General features: G+C 32.5%; 2 protein-coding genes across 2 annotated transcripts; both read right to left on the reverse strand.

Moving 5' to 3' along the window:
• Positions 1-449: 449 nt before the first annotated feature.
• On the reverse strand, positions 450-11700 carry LOTGIDRAFT_191134 (hypothetical protein). Its single transcript, XM_009059124.1, has 16 exons — positions 11491-11700; positions 10470-10596; positions 9330-9458; positions 8552-8724; positions 7880-8035; positions 7089-7173; positions 6691-6947; positions 6085-6196; positions 5423-5491; positions 4677-4817; positions 3787-3963; positions 3159-3274; positions 2730-2858; positions 2309-2451; positions 1665-1792; positions 450-1077 (listed from the first exon to the last, which is right to left on the reverse strand). The coding sequence occupies exons 1-16, from the start codon at positions 11643-11645 to the stop codon at positions 976-978; spliced, it is 2199 nt and encodes a 732-aa protein (XP_009057372.1). The 5' UTR covers positions 11646-11700; the 3' UTR covers positions 450-975.
• A 5376-nt stretch (positions 11701-17076) lies between these two features.
• Positions 17077-17367, reverse strand: LOTGIDRAFT_89270 (hypothetical protein; the record flags this gene model as incomplete). The annotated part of the gene is made up of 1 exon (XM_009058987.1): positions 17077-17367. A coding segment is annotated over one exon (291 nt), but the record flags the coding sequence as incomplete, so codon positions are not given.
• Positions 17368-18482: the final 1115 nt, after the last annotated feature.

Below are 18482 nucleotides of genomic sequence, written 5' to 3' on the forward strand. Positions count from 1 at the left end.
TGTTATAAAAACCAGCTTCGGAAAATCGTACCCAATCCCTGGACTTCATACACAGATTGGATATCGGCACGTTCATGGCCAAACATAAAATATCGCTTTTTTGAGTAGCCCCGATCCGATTTTAGATAGCTTTTTTTTAAAAAATAAAGCAAAATTTGACGCACCTTTTGTATGATTCAAAGCTGAAAGATTTATGAGTCCATCAAGACATTACCCATGTAATGATGATTATGATTATGTGATTATGATCATGATAATCGTACCGTTGCTTAAGGATTATGGACATTACCAGATATTCTACAATGTCCCTGTTCCTGTGCCACGAAACAGTCGAAGGGTAGGTTTAAATTAAGGTGTTGGTGGTCGATAGGAGGAGCCTTGTATTGTTAGCTGACATTGAAGTAGTACAAAATGGATCAAAATTAGGTATCTTGTCAATTAAAATTAATGAAGTAGTAAATGTACACTGAATATTTATTTACAAATTTATACAATCCATCAAAATTCAATAGAAAAAATTCCAAACATTTTATATGATAATAATGAATATAAGTAGTACAGAAACTGAAAGCACTTCAAAAACAGGAAAACAAGTTCTAATCAGTACCATCTTTACAATGGTCAAGGTATAACAAACTTCGCCATTTACCTTGACTACAATAGCCGAATGCAGCCATTTGATTGGATTATACGCCAGCGAATACAGAACAGTTGTAAACAATACAGCTCTCTTTAGCTGTATTCCCTTGGGTTCTATCCAATCAAATCACTCCATTTACCAACTTCCTTGAAGCAAGAAAGGTGGCTACTGTAGTCAAGGTATAAGACTTCGCAATACCTTGACATTGTGAAGATGAATAAGTACATGATGAGCACTAATCCATTTAAACTTACAATACAATGTTTAATAATTTTTAGTAGCTTCATATAGTTGAAAACATACGCTTTGTTATATCTTTGACATAGTTTTCAGATTTATTTGACTCTGTATAACATTTTTCTTTGCATTCTATGTTGAACTTCTCCACGACGTAACATCAGCTGTAAGACTTTCTGTATGGCTCGCTCTTGATATTTCTGAAATGTAAAGGTAGACATTTAAATAATTACTTTCAGCATTACAGTTTTGACAAAGAATTTTGACACGTGAACAAGATGAGTCCAGTTTTAATATATATTTTCTGTATATGAAGAGTTGGAACTCTGTCAAAATCGGACGAACACTGTGGCCTCTTTTGCATTCACATGCCACTTTTGATTAATTTTTAATATACCTATGGTTGAAACTATGAATAGAAAGTAGAGGTGTTCTAATGACTTGGAAAAAATACCAGTTTGTCTCACATGTCCATAACTAATTCATAATTAGTTAAATTAGAAGAGTTTTATCAGCAGAATTCCAATGAGTGACCGATCAAGAAAGGTCAAAAAGTCTCTTTTTGTTTATCCAGACTGTACATACACGGACATTTATGATTGGTTAAAACTTTTAATTATATGCAATAAGAACATAATGATATGATTAAGAATACATGATAATTCATTAGAAACACCAATCAATCAAATAGTTTGCTTAATTTGACACTAAAAAAATTAGGAAATCCATCTTTAACACGAAGGATTTTTCTTCATCCCTGACAAATGGAAAACTAAATGCAACTCACCTGTCTAACAAAATCTTGAATAATGGCATGTTCTGATACTTGGGAACCAATGACAAATCTTCGTTTAATTTGTTTTTCAATACGACTTAAAAATTCCTGATCTTCCTCGGTGGTAAATCCTTCAGCTCCTGGAAATATATCTTATTTATGTTCTGCACCATAAAGGGGAACAGTTGGCATTTTCAGGGATTAATTAGGGTCTTTATCATGCTTTAATAGTACTTAAACACACAAAAATCGCATAATCCCTTCAAATATACCTCAAACTAGAAATTTCACTGTCTATTCCTATATATGTGTTTTCTATATTATGGCATAGTCTCACTAAATTTTGAGTCGAATTTTTAACTTTCAAACAGGAATTATTTTGGATACACACTCTTGATACTTTAGTCTCAGAATCAGGAATTTTTTAGCTCGAGAAAAATAAGGCACAATGTACCTGTAACACTTGTCAGGTCTAGTTATTGTTACTGTTCAATGTTTGAACAATTCAATCAAAACATTCAGTTCTGTATATACAACAGAACATCTGTTACCATGACAACATAGACAACATAAAAGTATGCTACAAGAGCTATAAGTTTTCATGAATATTTTCAAACAGGCTATGTATATAAATCTAATCTTAAGGCCACTCATACCTGCTAGGTTACCAGATGTAGCAGCATCTAGAGTGGACACTTGAAACAATCGTAAGGCTTCATCAACATCAACTTCTGTAGCAAAGGGAGCTAACTTCATTTTAGCCAGTGATTCTGAGATACGAATAATAGCTTCTAATTGTCTGGGAAAAAAAATACAAAGTGAAAATTGTACGTCATTTTGTGGATTCCATAATGATAAGATAAGAGCTTTGGTTCTTTACATGACGTGGTTAAGGGTTCTAATCTCAATCAGCACAATTCCATATTTCCAGTCATCCTAGCGGGTAGGCCTATACATATAATCCAGGAAAGATCAATGTCAAGAGGTTTGGCTAAGGACCAGCTGGTAGAAAGGATCCTTTGTGAACAAAAGTCGTTATCCTTGTAAAATATAATTGTTTCTTTGTTTTTGTCTTACCTGACAGTTATAGGTATACTGACTTTTTTACCCGTTTCTCTTTCATATTCACCAGCACTATTTCTCATCAAAACATAACGATTCTTTAACTTTTCGGCTGCAGTAGAAGACAACCTTGGACCACATTTACTAAAATAATAAATCACAACATGTTTCAGGTTCTGTTTAAGGGATTGTAAAGGGTTCACTAAATTTCTTATGTGTTTCAGGGACACTGATAACATCATTCAAATTTAATTCGTCTGTGGTTCTTATAATTCTACTAAAACTAAGCATTTTAGGATGTAACTTTTGCATTAAATAAAAATTTAGGCTACAATTTCGAATTTTTTCATTTTTTTGTCTCCATTGAAATTTTAGACATTTTCCACCGCAGTCCTGTTCTAATAACTGGAGGCAAAAAAGACATAAACAGTGAAATACACTTACGCTCTGGTATAAGCTATAAATTTCTTCAATGTGTTTAAATCAACTTCACCTTCCGAAGTCTCATCGGTAGTTTGCAGAGAATTTAAATGTACGTTCATCACATGTTTAGCTAGTGTCTAAAATGGATATGAACAATATATATCATTATATAGCTATGATAAGTTTAATATCTATATCTATATTAATGTCTTTGTAAGTTAGTTGGTATATCTAATTCTACTGATAATAAGTATTGAAATAATAGTCTTAAAAGGACATGTTAACAATCTGTTTGACCAATAGTACATTAGTCTCAGAAATGGGATTTATTTTAACTATCTTAATCAGTAATTGTGATCACTGCTCTCTCTAGAAATTTGAGCCTTCAAATCCATGTGTGTCCAGAAGTATCTGCGTTTGAATGTTAAAATGACAACTCGTCAATTTAAGATACTCTCTGATATATAGACAAGACATATTATAGAAATAATGAGTAAAATTCATATTTTGAATTATTTTTAAAGGAATTATGCTATTTTTGTACATATTATTACTTCTGAAGACTATTTACATATATTCAAGACCAAAAATGGCAAACCTGTCCCTTTAATATGTCTTTGTGTTTTGAAGGAAGAAAAGGTCAACCTACCACATCCCTTTTTTCATCATGTTCATCTTTTACAACAAATATCATATCAAATCGAGATAAAATAGTTGGCATAAAGTCTATGTTCTCTTCTCCTTTCGTGTCATCCCATCTTCCAAATACACTGTTAGCAGCTGCCAAAACAGAACATCTAGAGTTCAGTGTAGTTGTTATTCCAGCCTAAAATTACAATATTATACACTTTTAACAGCTGCCAAAACAGAAAATCTAGATACATTGTTAACAGATGCCAAAACAGAACATTTACTACATTGTTAACATCTGCCAAAACAGGAAATCTAAATACATTGTTAACAGATGCCAAAACAGAACATCTAGTACATTGTTAACAGCTGCCAACACAGAACATCTAGAATTCAGTGTAGTTGTTATTCCAGCCTAAAAATACAAATTTATAACACACTTTTAGCAGCTGCCTACACAAAAATCTAGATATCAGTTTAGTTGTTATTCCTGTCTAAAAATACAATATTATTGCACACTTTTAGCGGCTGGATAGTTGTTATTCCAGCCTAAAAATACAAATTTATAACACACTTTTATCAGCTGCATACACAAAATTCTAGATTTCAGTGTAGTTGTTATTCCAGCCTAAAAATACAATATTATTACACACTTTTAGCAGCTGCCTACACAAAAAAATCAAGATTTCAGTGTAGTTGTTATTCCTGCCTAAAAATAGAATAAAATACATAGTTAGTAGCTGCTAAATACAGTATTAGCAGCTGCTTAAACAGAACATCAATCCAATTGTTATTCCAGCTAATAAATACAATATAATAGACTGCTAGCAATTGTAAGCATGAACTAAACAGGGGCAATAACAAAAACAAAAACACTGTCTTAGATATCTCCAAGCAATAACATCATACCTTGGCAATAGAAATAGTTTGTTGTTCCATAGCCTCATGTATAGCTACTCTATCATCTTCTCTCATTTTATCAAATTCATCAATACATACTACACCACCATCAGCTAATACCATAGCACCACCTTCCATAATAAAGTTCTTCTACAATTACAACAGAGGAATCTGTAAGTATTTCTCTCTGGTACTTAGACTCCAGGGGCCTTATTCTCGAAAACTTAACTTAAAATGACTGGTCAATCACTAAAATCAATTTTGAATTCAGTTTTATTATCCAATCAGATAACTGTATTTCTTAAAATCTTGATTTTATCTTAGTAAAGCTTTCGAGAATAAGGCCCCTGATTGAAATATAATGGGCACATACAATGAAATGAAGAGAGATCTATTTTCTACTTAAAAGAATGGGAAACACAATATAGTGTGTGCAATGAGGGAAAACCTACTCTTTTTCAATTTCCAACTGTCAAAGTATCTTATAAGTGTACAGTTCGAAGCACAATGGGCAATTTCATCAGACTTGATAAACTAGTCTAATGCTCATCAGAAAACATCTTTTGTTCTAGTCACAACATCCTGCGCTGGAGAGAAAGGAAATTTGATTGGCTGGTGGTGTTACCAGACAGATAAATGATAAATAGCAGTCACTAGACCCTAACTGGAGTGGCTACCATAGAAATAAAAGCTAACACAAACAGAATGAATGTTTGATCTAATATTAATTAGACTGGAAATAAATAAAAACTTACTGAAGCTGGATCTCTGAGAACAGAAGCTGTTAATCCTGCAGCACTAGAACCTTTACCTGATGTATATACCTATAATTAAAACAAGTTATTTTCAGTATATCAAGGGCTGTAACTCTGTAAAATTTTGTGACATGGGGCTCAGAATCGAACTCATCCAACATATTGTGAACACACCAAATTTGAAACATACCTAACAACAACTATGTCCTCTATCGCGGTTACAAGCAACTTATACTGTATATTGAGTATATCAAGGGTTATAACTCTATCAATAGTTGTTAAATGTATACAAATTCGAGTGTGTTCAAGAACTTGTATGCAATACTTTTAAGTTTGATTGAATTCATCTCAGTTTCACGAGTAAAAAGGAATATTTTTTTAAGTGAATATAAAGAGGTTTTAGTCTTGTCATTTGTACAACTCTGAAAGTATTATTCCAGTAAAACGTTCTTGGTTCTTGCAATTCTATTAAATCTTTAACATCAACATCGCAAAAATCTCTTAGATATTATTCGCAACTGAACACTTAGTTTCCCTAGAAATGCAAGAACTACAGACATCTGACTGAAATTTGGAATGGTGCAAATTGATGCTATCAAGTGTTCTTAATGCACATAACAAGTCTAAAACACCCTTTACAACTGATTCATAGAGATACTTACTGCAATAGGTGAACATCTTTCTACAAATTTTAGCAGTTGAGATTTAGCTGTACCAGGATCACCCAACATTAATAAATTGATATCACCTCTTCTAGTTAAACCATCTGGTAATCTAATAAAAAAATTCAAATATTCTTTGAAATGAGGCATATCTATATGTTTAACCCTTTCGTAACCAGCAATCACTCTGTTACCAAGTTACATTACATATTGTTAATGTGATACTACTAAGTCATAAAGCCATGCAGTGGTAAATAGCCCCAGCCATAAAGAACACAGAGGTTTAAGTTGTTCATTCCTTTGGTGTACTATATTTTATACAAAATAAATATATTATTATTATTATTATATCACTTGAAGATCAAGGTATTTGTTGTGTTATTTCCTTTAACTTAGTGTTTAAAGGGATAACTTTCAAATTGCACAGACCACAAGATTCTGGACATCACAATCACAAATCTTCTTAAAATAAATAAGGACATTATTAATAGTGACATCATAAAAAGTGTAGAACAATCTCTTAAATATTCAAGTTTTTTTTCGGAGAGCAAACTTATGTGATGGCATGAATTCATTATTGCTCAGCATGTATTATGATTCTCTTACCTCTTTCTGGATCCTCCAATCAGAAGACAGGCAATAGCTTTCTTAATATCGATACTACCATATATGGAGGGAGCAATACTTTTAGCCAGGGTTTCATAAATATTAGGCTGTCCAGCCAAACGTCGGAGATCTTCTTCTTCTGCTGGATTAATCAAATTACTAGAGCTTCGGCCAGTTCCTTCGGTGTCGACTGTAACACCAACCATTCTGAAATATGGCTGTCTTATTCCAACATTTACTTTCTCACGATTTCCTCCCTGAAAAAGAAAAGAATTAGAATTAAATTGTTTGGTTCAAGAAGATATACCATTTTCTAAAGCTTTTCATAAGCTATAATTCTAAATTTCTAAAAAAATGTTTTTCAGATAAATGATTTTGCAAGGGTCAAAACTAATTACCTTTGTGGATTTTCCTCCTTTTTTAATAGAATAAATTCCCATAACCATAACTCTATTACCAGGTACCACTTGATCACATAAATATCTACAATGTCAATATAAATATCTACAATATCAATATAAATATCTACAATATCAATATAAATATCTACATTGTCAATATAAATATCTACAATGTCATATCTACAATGTCAATATAAATATCTACAATGTCAATATAAATTTCTACAATGTCAATATAAATATCTACAATGTCAATATAAATATCTACAATTGCAATATAAATATCTATAATGTCAATACAAATATGTACAATGTCAATAAAAATATGTACAATGTCAATAAAAATATGTACAATGTCAATATAAATATCTATAATGTCAATGAAAATATCTATGTCAATATAAATATCTACAATGTCAATATAAATATCTATAATGACTCATCTGCACGTTAAAGATTTCTCAACAGTTGGAAAGGGAAAAAGAGTAGGCTATTGCCTCTGTTATGACAAAATTTCCCTCATTGCACACTGCATGGTGTTGCCCATCTTCATTAGCCTAATTAGGTGCAGAAGTGTAGGACATAAAACTCAATTCTTTTCAATTAACAAAAGGAATAATCTCGTTTTGAACTTACTGAATAAGAGGCTTATAAAGCATCTATTTAAAAATGGCGACATCATATGAATAAATTGACTATGTGATGTCACTGAACATCTGATAAAGAGCTTATGGCTGAATTCAATATGGCTGATGCATGAATGCTTAGCCAGTGAAACATGAACCTACCTATCACAATAAACCTGCATGTGTCTTGGCATTTCTCCATTAGGAACATCTTCTGGTGCTTCCTGCAGTTTAAGTACTTGGAAATCAACACATCGACATTTATCAGGAACAATAAAGAATGGATCTATTGGGCATTTTGGTCTTCCAGCTTGTTCTCTGAAATATAAGAAACATTTTGATTTGATTCATCAGAGAGTCTGCATTGCCAAAATTGTATTTTTACTAGAAGAATTACACTCATATATGCTGATCACTTTGATGATGGTCAAGATTATCTCTTTAGTGGGCAGTCTGTTATTTGTAGGTCGAATTCGTGAAAGTTTTACACCAAAACCTAGAGAAATGAGTCTCTTAAGGTATCTAAACTTTTTGCTTAAAGTATCTTGCAAATAATTCTGAAATGCTAAAACCAGTTAAAAAGATTTGCATAGACATTTTAATGTTGTTATCTTTTTTGGTTTGGTTGAATGTATCGATTTTAAGCAAAATAAAGGCCCAATTGTAGAAAAATTTGTCTCCTGCTTATTTTGAAGGTTTTAAACTAAAAATATCAAGCAATTATTAGACGAAATACAAAAACTAAGTCAAACTATTGAAGTAATGGTATAAGACAAAGTTCGTAACAGCTTGACATAGTGAAGATGTCGGTTTCCTACTTGTGAAATAACTTACGTGTTGCATTTTCTGGGTAAAGCATAGCCTTCTAAACCTGGTTTAACAGAGACATTGTTGACAGAATTGCCACAGCTTCGACATTGCATAGTTAATTTAGTTGCCTTTGCCTTGACATTTGATGCTGCTATAATGATGCCAGGTATTTTGACTAATCTTGACATTTGATCAGACTGAAAATAACAAATACAAAATTTTTGAATGGTCTGTCATCTCTAGTGGTCAGATTAAAAATTACAAATACAAAATTTTTGAATGGTCTGTCATCTATAGTGGTCAGATTAAAAATTACAAATACAAAATTTCTGAATTGGTCTGTTATCTCTGGTGGTCAGATCGACAATAACAAATACAAAACTTTTGAATGGTCTGTTATCTCTAGTGGTCAGACTGACAATAACAAATACAAATTCTTAAATATTCTGTTATCTTTAGTGATCAGACTGAAAATAACAAATACAAAATTGTTGAATGGGTCTGTTATCTCTAGGAGTCAGATTGACAATAACAAATACAAATTTTCAAATGTTCTGTCATCCATAATGGCCAGACTGAAAATAACAAATACAAAATTTTTTAATGGTCTGTCATCCCTCATGGTCGGACTGAATATAACAAAATTAAAATTTCTGTTATCACATAATAATGTAGTTGGTAGACTGGCCACTGAGGTGGAAAAAGTCTGTCATTCGTGGTCAGACTGAACATAACAAATACAAAATTTTTAATGTTCCAACATCCCTCATCAAATTATTTTTACTGCTAGAGATAATTTTACCTTTAAGTCTCTAATACAATAAGGGTTGGCATTGGAGGTCAAGGTTATCTGAATATCTTCTACATCTTCTTCACCTTCAGGTCTCGGTCTTGTCACCTCATCAGCTACTTCCTTAGCAGCATCTTCAAACTGTAATATCAAAAATCAAAAGAAATATTAGCAAGAAACAAGGTATCATTTCTATACGAAGTCAGTGTCAATTTGTGATTGAAAAATGTGTTTGGCAATCTTGGCATTTTATCACACCAAATTTCAGTTTTGATTTTGATTCCCATTTCATATAAATTCATTTACAATTAAAATGTTCTGGTTGTAGATGTCGGTTCGATATTGCCAATAACGTAATTCCTTTAAGGTTATCGAGACCATCGCAGGTTGGCGTATATTTTGGATTAAGCTGTGAATATACAAGGTTCAGTATTCGGTGTGGAATAATCAATACAAACTCAAATAGAAGAAGTGAACACACAAGGTATGGGTCCGGACACAGTGTGGACTCGATTCACTTCTAATAGTTTCTACTATATAGATAATCCTGCACCGTACACTTTATCTTGTCTTTTTGCACTTCTAAGCAGAAAAATCTAGAATTTCATTTGATTCAAATTTTAACTTTTCTTCTTTCAAGGGACATTATGAATTTGCTACTAAGCATCAGCAATGTTTTGTTGCCCTGGGGCAATGAATTCTATCCACCAAGATATGAAAGTTGAATGATAAGGCAACTAATGATAACTAAGCATCCACCATACACAAGTTTCATTTAACTAGTGCTGGCACAATATATCGGTGAACACATGCTACGATACGCGTATCTTGTATCGATATTTGGCGATACCTTTTATTCTATAAAAAGAGTGCAGATTTTAAATGTTGTTTTATGTTATAACAATTTTTTTCACTAAAATTGTTATCTAGAAACTTTTTATAAGACCACTTCTATCAACTATAATACCAAATATCACAGTTATATAGTTACAAATCAATATATATAGAAACTTGTTAATGTTAATTTTTATCCCATTACCCCATATGTAGCGCATCATGACCCTTGTATGATGTATCGCAATGCGTATCGTATCGTGACATGATTTACGATACCCAGCACTAATTTTAACATAAAGCTAGTAAGAAACATACCAATGGTAGATGTTCAGTAGGTTGTTTGATTAATTTATCAGCTAATGCCTCATCAAAACTAATGACATCATCTAATGCTATGTTCAGTAGAAACTGACTCAAATTGTAATGTCGTTTCAACTCATCTCTAAAATATAAGAAAAAAAAATTAGGAAAGTTCATCACCTAACAAACAGATGACAAATAGGGCTGTGTATCGATTACAAAATTTAGATCGATTATCGATGGCAGACTACCGATCAATAATTGATTAATAATCAAAATAATTCAATTGAGAATCCCTGTAAATACTAAATTAAAAACATACCAAAATTCTTAATTTCATGAGTTACTTTTGCGTCATAGAAGAATATTTCTGCTTTGATCTGTCATTATTAACCACAATATTATAGCTTATTGTGGGTATGTTATGTACTAAAGGGAACCTATGTGGAGGAGATTACTTCTTGTTGTGTGGTCGAGTGGTGAAAATGTAACTTTGGTTTATAATTGATTACAAACTTTGATAACGAAAATTATACATTCATAGCGATGGTAATTAATTATTTGAATCTTTTTAACCAGTCCTAATGACAAACACTGTCCATGTCATCAGGCTTTGTCATAATAACATCAATTAAAGTGAAGAACCGCTACTGTGATAAAAGGTCCCTGGGTTGAAAATTGACAGCTTCTGATTGTCATACTACTAATACTGTGATCACTGGCAGGCATCTTGTGATCTTAGAGTGATTAACAATGCAGATGGCTGCTTAAGTAGCTTGTTGATTAAGTTGTAAAAGGGCTAATAAAATAAGATATTCTTTAGGTCTTAATTGCTTTAATTAGTTCAACCTTGTTATCAATTCATTATCATATTCATGTATCCTTGTAGAGATGGTCTATGTTTTACTCAGGATCAAGATCAGTATGCATAGTCTGAAACAACTTCGTGTTAGTCTACAATAGAATAATTTGTATTATGCATATAATATAGATCTACGGTTGATTTGAGTATCCACTTTACTGACAATTCACTTACCGATATTTGTAAGAGAAATTTCCCTCGTGAAACTGGCGAATAAAATCTTTAAATCTCTTCTTAACTTGTTGTCTATTGATGTGTTGTTCGTCATGTTGCTCCTCTGAACCAAAATTATCACTGAAAAACACTCCAGCATCATCAAAACCTGCCATTTTCACTCAAAATTTGCGAGTTCGCTTCTTCGATTATTCTTTGTTTTGCTCACGTGGTTCAGATTTGGCGGGAGAAAGTTCGCGCCAGTTGACAACATCCGGATTAGTCCCGATTACTATAGTCTTTCAATGTAGTTTTGTTATGTTTGAAAGACTTGATAATCAAATCTATTTGCCCCAAAAAGGTCGTGTAAAACAAGACTAAAGCTTTTATTGTCACACATAGAACACGAAGAAGAAAATTTTGAAGCCAAAAAACCGGCATAATCTGACCTTTATAACCTTCTTTTAATGGCATATTAAATAGCTGAGATCAACTGGGCAGACGATAAGGTTTGCAGACAAAAAATACTATCATATCATTACATTTATTATTTTAACAGAATGCAAGTGAACAGGCTTTTTCAATTTTTACCATTTAGAAACTTTTTTTGAGGGATTATTTCTTCATGACTAGGTGTTCAATTTGTCTTTTCAAAATTTCAATTCGTGATATATAATGTACAAAATCTACTGTAATCTTTTATAATTGACGTCAATCATTTATTTTATCAAAAACTTAATGAATAGCCTTTAGTGGTGATTTTATTCCTGGCGATGAATATTGATGATGACTTAAAGACCTGTTGAAATAAAAGGACAAACCCAGGCGCATATAGTGGTAAGCTTGTTAAAAATTGTGGACATTAATGCAATTGATTACTGGCAAAAGTGATCTAGACATGGAAAGAGACGCTTCTTGAATAAGCTTAGTGTAATATGTCCATTTTTGAGTGTGAATCAATTTAACTTGTTTAACAAGAGTCGTCTCCCTTTAATGTCTCATTGACAGTGCACTATGTTTGAATTAAGCATAATATTGACACATTATGTATGGCAAAATACAGAAATAACTCGAAAAATAAAATGAATGGAGTTTCCGCAAAATGAAAGCTAATGAAGACAGGCAATGCCATGCAGGGTGCAATGAGGGAAATTTTGCCAGGACAGCAGCAGTAGCCTGCTCTTTTTCGATTTTCAACTGTCGAGGGATCTTTAACGTACACCACCTGTAGCACACGGGGCCTTGGTTTATTGTTCCACCCGAACGACGCTTTTTCCATGTCAGCCCCTCTTACCTGCATCACTGACAAGGGGAACCGTGTTGAAATATCCGAAGGTATTATCTCAACCTATGCCGTGTTTGAACCCCGGACCTTCATCAGGTTAGCGTGCAAGCGTCTAACTCACTGAGTCACCTTGGTTGTCAGAAATAACAGGAAACAAGGAACATAACCTCATATAAAATCACACAAATTTAACAACTTTATACATGGTTTATACATTTACGAAAGTGTTTTTCGACCTTCGAAAAAAAATCATTAGGTCTATGCCCGTAAAAATCGTTTGACATGTCAAATTATATAGGCTTTATGGCTTAAAAGATTTTACAATATTATAAAAATTGACACATATTATGTGCACTAGAGGGTGTTATGTTTTTTTTTTAGCATTTCTTTTATTGTAAAGCGGACACATGTAGTTTTAATGGAGCTTTTTAAAAGAAGGTACTTTTGTTTATATGGCGATTTTAACACTGATTTATTCTTTACAATGTAAAATATAAGAAAAAACAACACCCTTTTGTATCATGGAAGTTTGTAAATGCAGCGATATGATGATACAAAAAATGTGGCTATTACACGCAAGGTATAAGACGAAGTCCGTAATAGCTGTGAAGATGATCTATTGTTTTATAATTCGCTGGTCGATCGTGTCTCTTTACGATGTTTCAATTTTTAAGCATCTTCACAAAGTCAAACCATTACGAACTACGTCTAATACTTTGACTGCAATAGTTACCTTTTTACATTAGGAAAGTTTGTTAATGCAGCGATTGGATTTGGTTGAATTTGCAGTCAGGGTATTAGACACAGTTCTTAATAGTTTGACATTGTTAAGATGAGTAGGCCCTAGGTGAACTATTGCATCAACCTCGGAGATGTTACTTGGTCAAACAGCTTGGCAATGATCTTTCCCGAATTATTCGTATTCATTTACTGCTTGGTCGTATGAAATAAGGACAATTTTCAATTTAAGAAAATTTCGCACATCAACTGAGAATTCTGCCGACCACCACAATTTGTTCCACGCAACCAAATGAGTGACGTTCAACTTTCAGCACATTGAAATCCAGAAAATTGTTTGATATCCTATTACAGGTCACTCGACAATCGAAAAGAATCGAATTGCATATTAAAGATTCGAATACTTTTATAAATAGAAAGTATAGTTGTTCTAATGACTTGGAAAAATACTAGTTTGTATAACATGTCTATAATGAATACATAATTACCTAAATTAGAAGAGAATATCCAGCAGTGACCAATGAGTGACCGATCAAGAAAGGTCAGAAAATCTTTTTTTTTGTTTATCCAGACTATACTTACATGGACATTATTTTCTGATTGGTTAAAACTCTTATTATATGCAATAAGAATGTAACAATATGATTAAGAATACATGATAATTCAGCTTTCGGCTTCACTAAATGGAATAAACTGCCTCTATAATACACCAAACAAAGTTGCTCAATATTGAATTTAAAAATAACCTACAAATTACTAGTTTAATTTTTTATTGGGGGAGCTCGGACGATTCCCATTATGGGTTATTCAAACCCAAAGCATATTGAAATTTTGGATAAAAATAGTTTCAAAGAAAAAAGGTATTTTATATGATTTATACCAACATCTGAAACATGATTCTGATAGAGGTTTTAAAAACTGGGTTTCTAACGTTCGAAGTTGTTTACAAAACTTAGGTCTATGTTATATATGGGAAAGCCAATATAATCTAGAATCATTTAACTTCACAACAATACAGAAAAGAATACGTGATCAATATATTCAAAACTGGTATTCAAAAATTAGTCTCTCAATAAAACTGAAATCATACATTTCTTATTACGAAGTTATGAACGTGCTGCATATTTAAATGTTATTACAAATAGGAAATTTAGAAATATTATGTGTAAATTTAGATCGGGAACCATGAAACTAAAAATTGAGGTTGGTCGATTTTTAAAAATCAAGAGATGATAGAATCTGCGACTGTTGTAACACCAATATGATAGAAAATGAATTTCATTTTTTATTATGCTGTCCAGCTTCTAGAGTTATAAGAATAAAGTACCTCCCAAGATATTGTTGGAGTTGGCCTTCAATTTATAAATTTGAAAGTATTATGAAAAACAAATCTGAAACTATTATTATAAATCTGTCAAGATATATTTACTATTCGTGGCAAAAACGAAAACAATATCTTGAGAAGTTATAGTCATCTATCAACTGTTCTTGTATATAATTTGTATATAATATGTATCAATATAATTTAGTATTCGTTGAATCTGTTCTCCATGATAAGCTACACAGTTCTACACATTCTACAAATTTGTTTGTTAATTAATTGTTATAAAACTTATGCTATAGCAATATGTATTGTACATGTAAATGCTGATTGCAATAAATCAAAATAAAAAAAAAAAATAGGGCTGATAAGTGATTATAACGTATTTTTGTAGGTAAGCAGTCATTTGGTACAAATATGTTGCACAAACCAGTTAGACACGGTATTTTAGGCACATGCACTTTTCTTAGGCATGTAGGTCGTTGGCGTACTTTTATGAGTATGTACCTAATTGTCAAATATAATTGTACCTAAAATGTGCGTGCATAAATACTAATTGAAGTTGTGCCGAAATCACAGTGCCTAAATATCGCTGTGCCTTAAAGACATGTGCCTAAATTACCGTGTCTATCTGTCATATGCTTAATATATTTGTGCATCTTATTACTATAGATGTCTTTTAAACGCGGATAATAATTCTTAACACACCTGGTTTTGAAGACTCAACTTTAAGTTGTTTGCTTGGCGGAAAACGGATTCTGAACTTATCATCAATCCTGTTTGATAAAGATAGTGGAAGTTAATCCTATGGCTAGCATCTTTGTCGCTGTGATACATATCCGTATAGTCAAACCCCAGAACAAGCGGATACGCCACTACAAATCAAAAACAAAAGAAGAATCAAAGTTTAATAATTACTTTTCCTCGAATGAGACAACTGCGCAATTTCCACATTTGTTGATAAGAATGTTTCTAAAAACCTTTTCTGCATTTTGCTGTCCATAAAAATGACGAGAAGACTCCAAAAACTTCTTCAGTGAGGTATCGATATTCATCGATATTCAACTCGTCGACAAACCTGGATAACTCGTCGACAACCTGCAGACCACGCGTCGACAAATCAAGAGACGTCTCGTCGACATATTTCTCTCAATTAAATTATGTTATTGATGTCCTTACTTTTCGTTGCCAAAGGATAGCCTATGTTTTCACCCTTTTGAACCGACTTGGGTTGTCGAATTAATTAAGTAATAAAGTGATTTTAAGCATATAAAACAGGATACAGTAGTGGTTCTTGTTAGGAGCTCATTAGTCATTAGCGAGTATTCACGTGGCTTGCACTTTTTTTTACTTAATACACATGTGTCGAATTGAAATCATGTGATGCGTGATATATGATACATCATTTTTTTTGGAAAATATGGGTCGTTGTTCGGGATTCGTGAGATGAGGTCCAATTTATATACAATCTCTGTTTCTTTTTTTATTGTTCGTCTCCTATTGTAATCTAATAAGTTTTTAATGTTATCCCGTTACAACCGCGAAACCAAAACTAGAGGAATGTGACAGTTTCCTTGGCTTTGGTTAGGCTACACTACACAAGCCGCCATTACTGATTTAAGTCAGCCGATATTCACCGCTTTGCAATCATCAGGACTAAGGCCGATTTCATTTGCCTTCTGTTTCAATGACGAAATTCAACCTTCTATAACCTTTTCCAGAAATCTCGTTGAAAACTTTCTAATATGTCACATGAAAGCCTGACCAATGCTTAGTTTCTCGATAAAAAAATAATATATCGTGACCATGAAATTCTTGAGCTAGACAAACTGAAAGTAGAGCACTACAATTTAGAATTGGCGAATTCTGTATTCAGCTGTGGCAGTTGACTTCATTGAGTCAGTTTGCCCCATATCAGTAATCAGTAATAGTTCACAGTCGAAATTTGAGCCTTTAAATCCATGTGTCTCCACATGACGACTCGTCAATTTAAGATACTCTGTGATATATAGAAAAGATATAGAAATAGCGAGTAAAACGCCTAGTTAGTGTTTTTAAAGGATTTTTGTGATTTTTATACGCCCACAAGAAATGGGTTTTTACCACACACATTAAACACTATTACTGATAAGATTAGTGAAAACAATTTCCATTTCTGAGACAAAGTTACGATTAGTAAAAGGTATGGCGAATCTGTCCCTTTAATTTGTTACATTTGGATCTAATGTTCAAATTTCATTGGGATTTTCACTGGAATTTTCAAGTTTCTTTGTTCTGCTATATTTTTCACAGGGACATAACCCATTTGTTTATAGACATCCGAGCATGTGTTGTCAATAATCTTCACTAAGCTATGCTCCAATAGATGCCTCCATTTATAAGCAGTGGCAACGGAATTGTTTCTTGTTGTACAGATAACACAGTTGTCTGGAAGCCCAGCTGAAGTGATATTCCAAATGTAGTCTTTGATATCTTGACTGATTTTTAAGCCAAGAAATTCATATAAATTCTCAGTGGCTTTGATTGGTTTTTCAGAAATATCTTCATATCGAAGAGTTTTGATCCTATTCGGAAATTTCTTTTTAAGGCGCTTAGACCATTTTATATCATCGGATACTCTGTTACAAAACTCCTTCGTACCATTTAAGGCCCCTGTCTGTTGAAATTGGCCCACACTCCTCTGAGAACGTAAGGTACCTCTCGGATCGCGAATTAAATGAATAATTTTTAAATGTGGATAATTTTCTAATAAAAATCTCGTTTCTTTAAGATTTAGTCGTATACTTTTCAATAGCACTAGTTTCGATCGGTTGCATGTTTTTTGAAACAATGACAGACAATTAACGATTCCCATAATCCCGGTGTTACGTTTGATACACTCCATGTAGCTTTTGGTACTTAAACTGCTTCTATAATGGTACTGTCTTAATGTATCTACGTCAAGGTTTGATGTGTTGCAATTGAAGATGTTTTCCATTGCTTCTATGGACAATTTATTGTAATTTCCTGGATTAACTTTCCTAAAAAATAATGAATATTAAACATTATACCTTATTATATTTATATATAAAATGATTCTTCAGTACAACGTACGGTATTAAATTTGACAGTAAAGAACATTGATGTACACTTATACCTTATTGTATTTTTATACAAAATGATTCTTCAGTACAACATACGGTATTAAATTTGACAGTAAAGAACATTGATGTACACTTATACCTTATTGTATTTTTATACAAAATGATTCTTCAGTACAACATACGGTATTAAATTTGACAGTAAAGAACATTGATGTACACTTATACCTTATTGCATTTTTATACATTAAGATTCTTCAGTACAACATACGGTATTAGATTTCGCATACAAATATCGTATATCGGGTCATAATGATATCAGGTATGGTTGGGTATATTGAAGAACGATCATTAGTTCTGTAAATATTGATGTATATTTATGTACGATACAACATACAATTTAAGATTTCGCAGTTCAACATTCAACACAAACCGAATTTACGTGTACATGTACTAAGAATTAGTAAAATTTTGGCCATTAATATTACCGTTACTGCTGAAGAAATATCGTAAAATGGTACCCCACCTCTGACAAAATTGAAAAAACATGGAAAACTAATTTGAATTGAGTATTTAACGTCTAATTTAA

The sequence above is a fragment of the Lottia gigantea genome (assembly GCF_000327385.1).
Source record: "Lottia gigantea unplaced genomic scaffold LOTGIsca_37, whole genome shotgun sequence".
NCBI classification, from domain to species: Eukaryota; Metazoa; Mollusca; class Gastropoda; family Lottiidae; genus Lottia; species Lottia gigantea.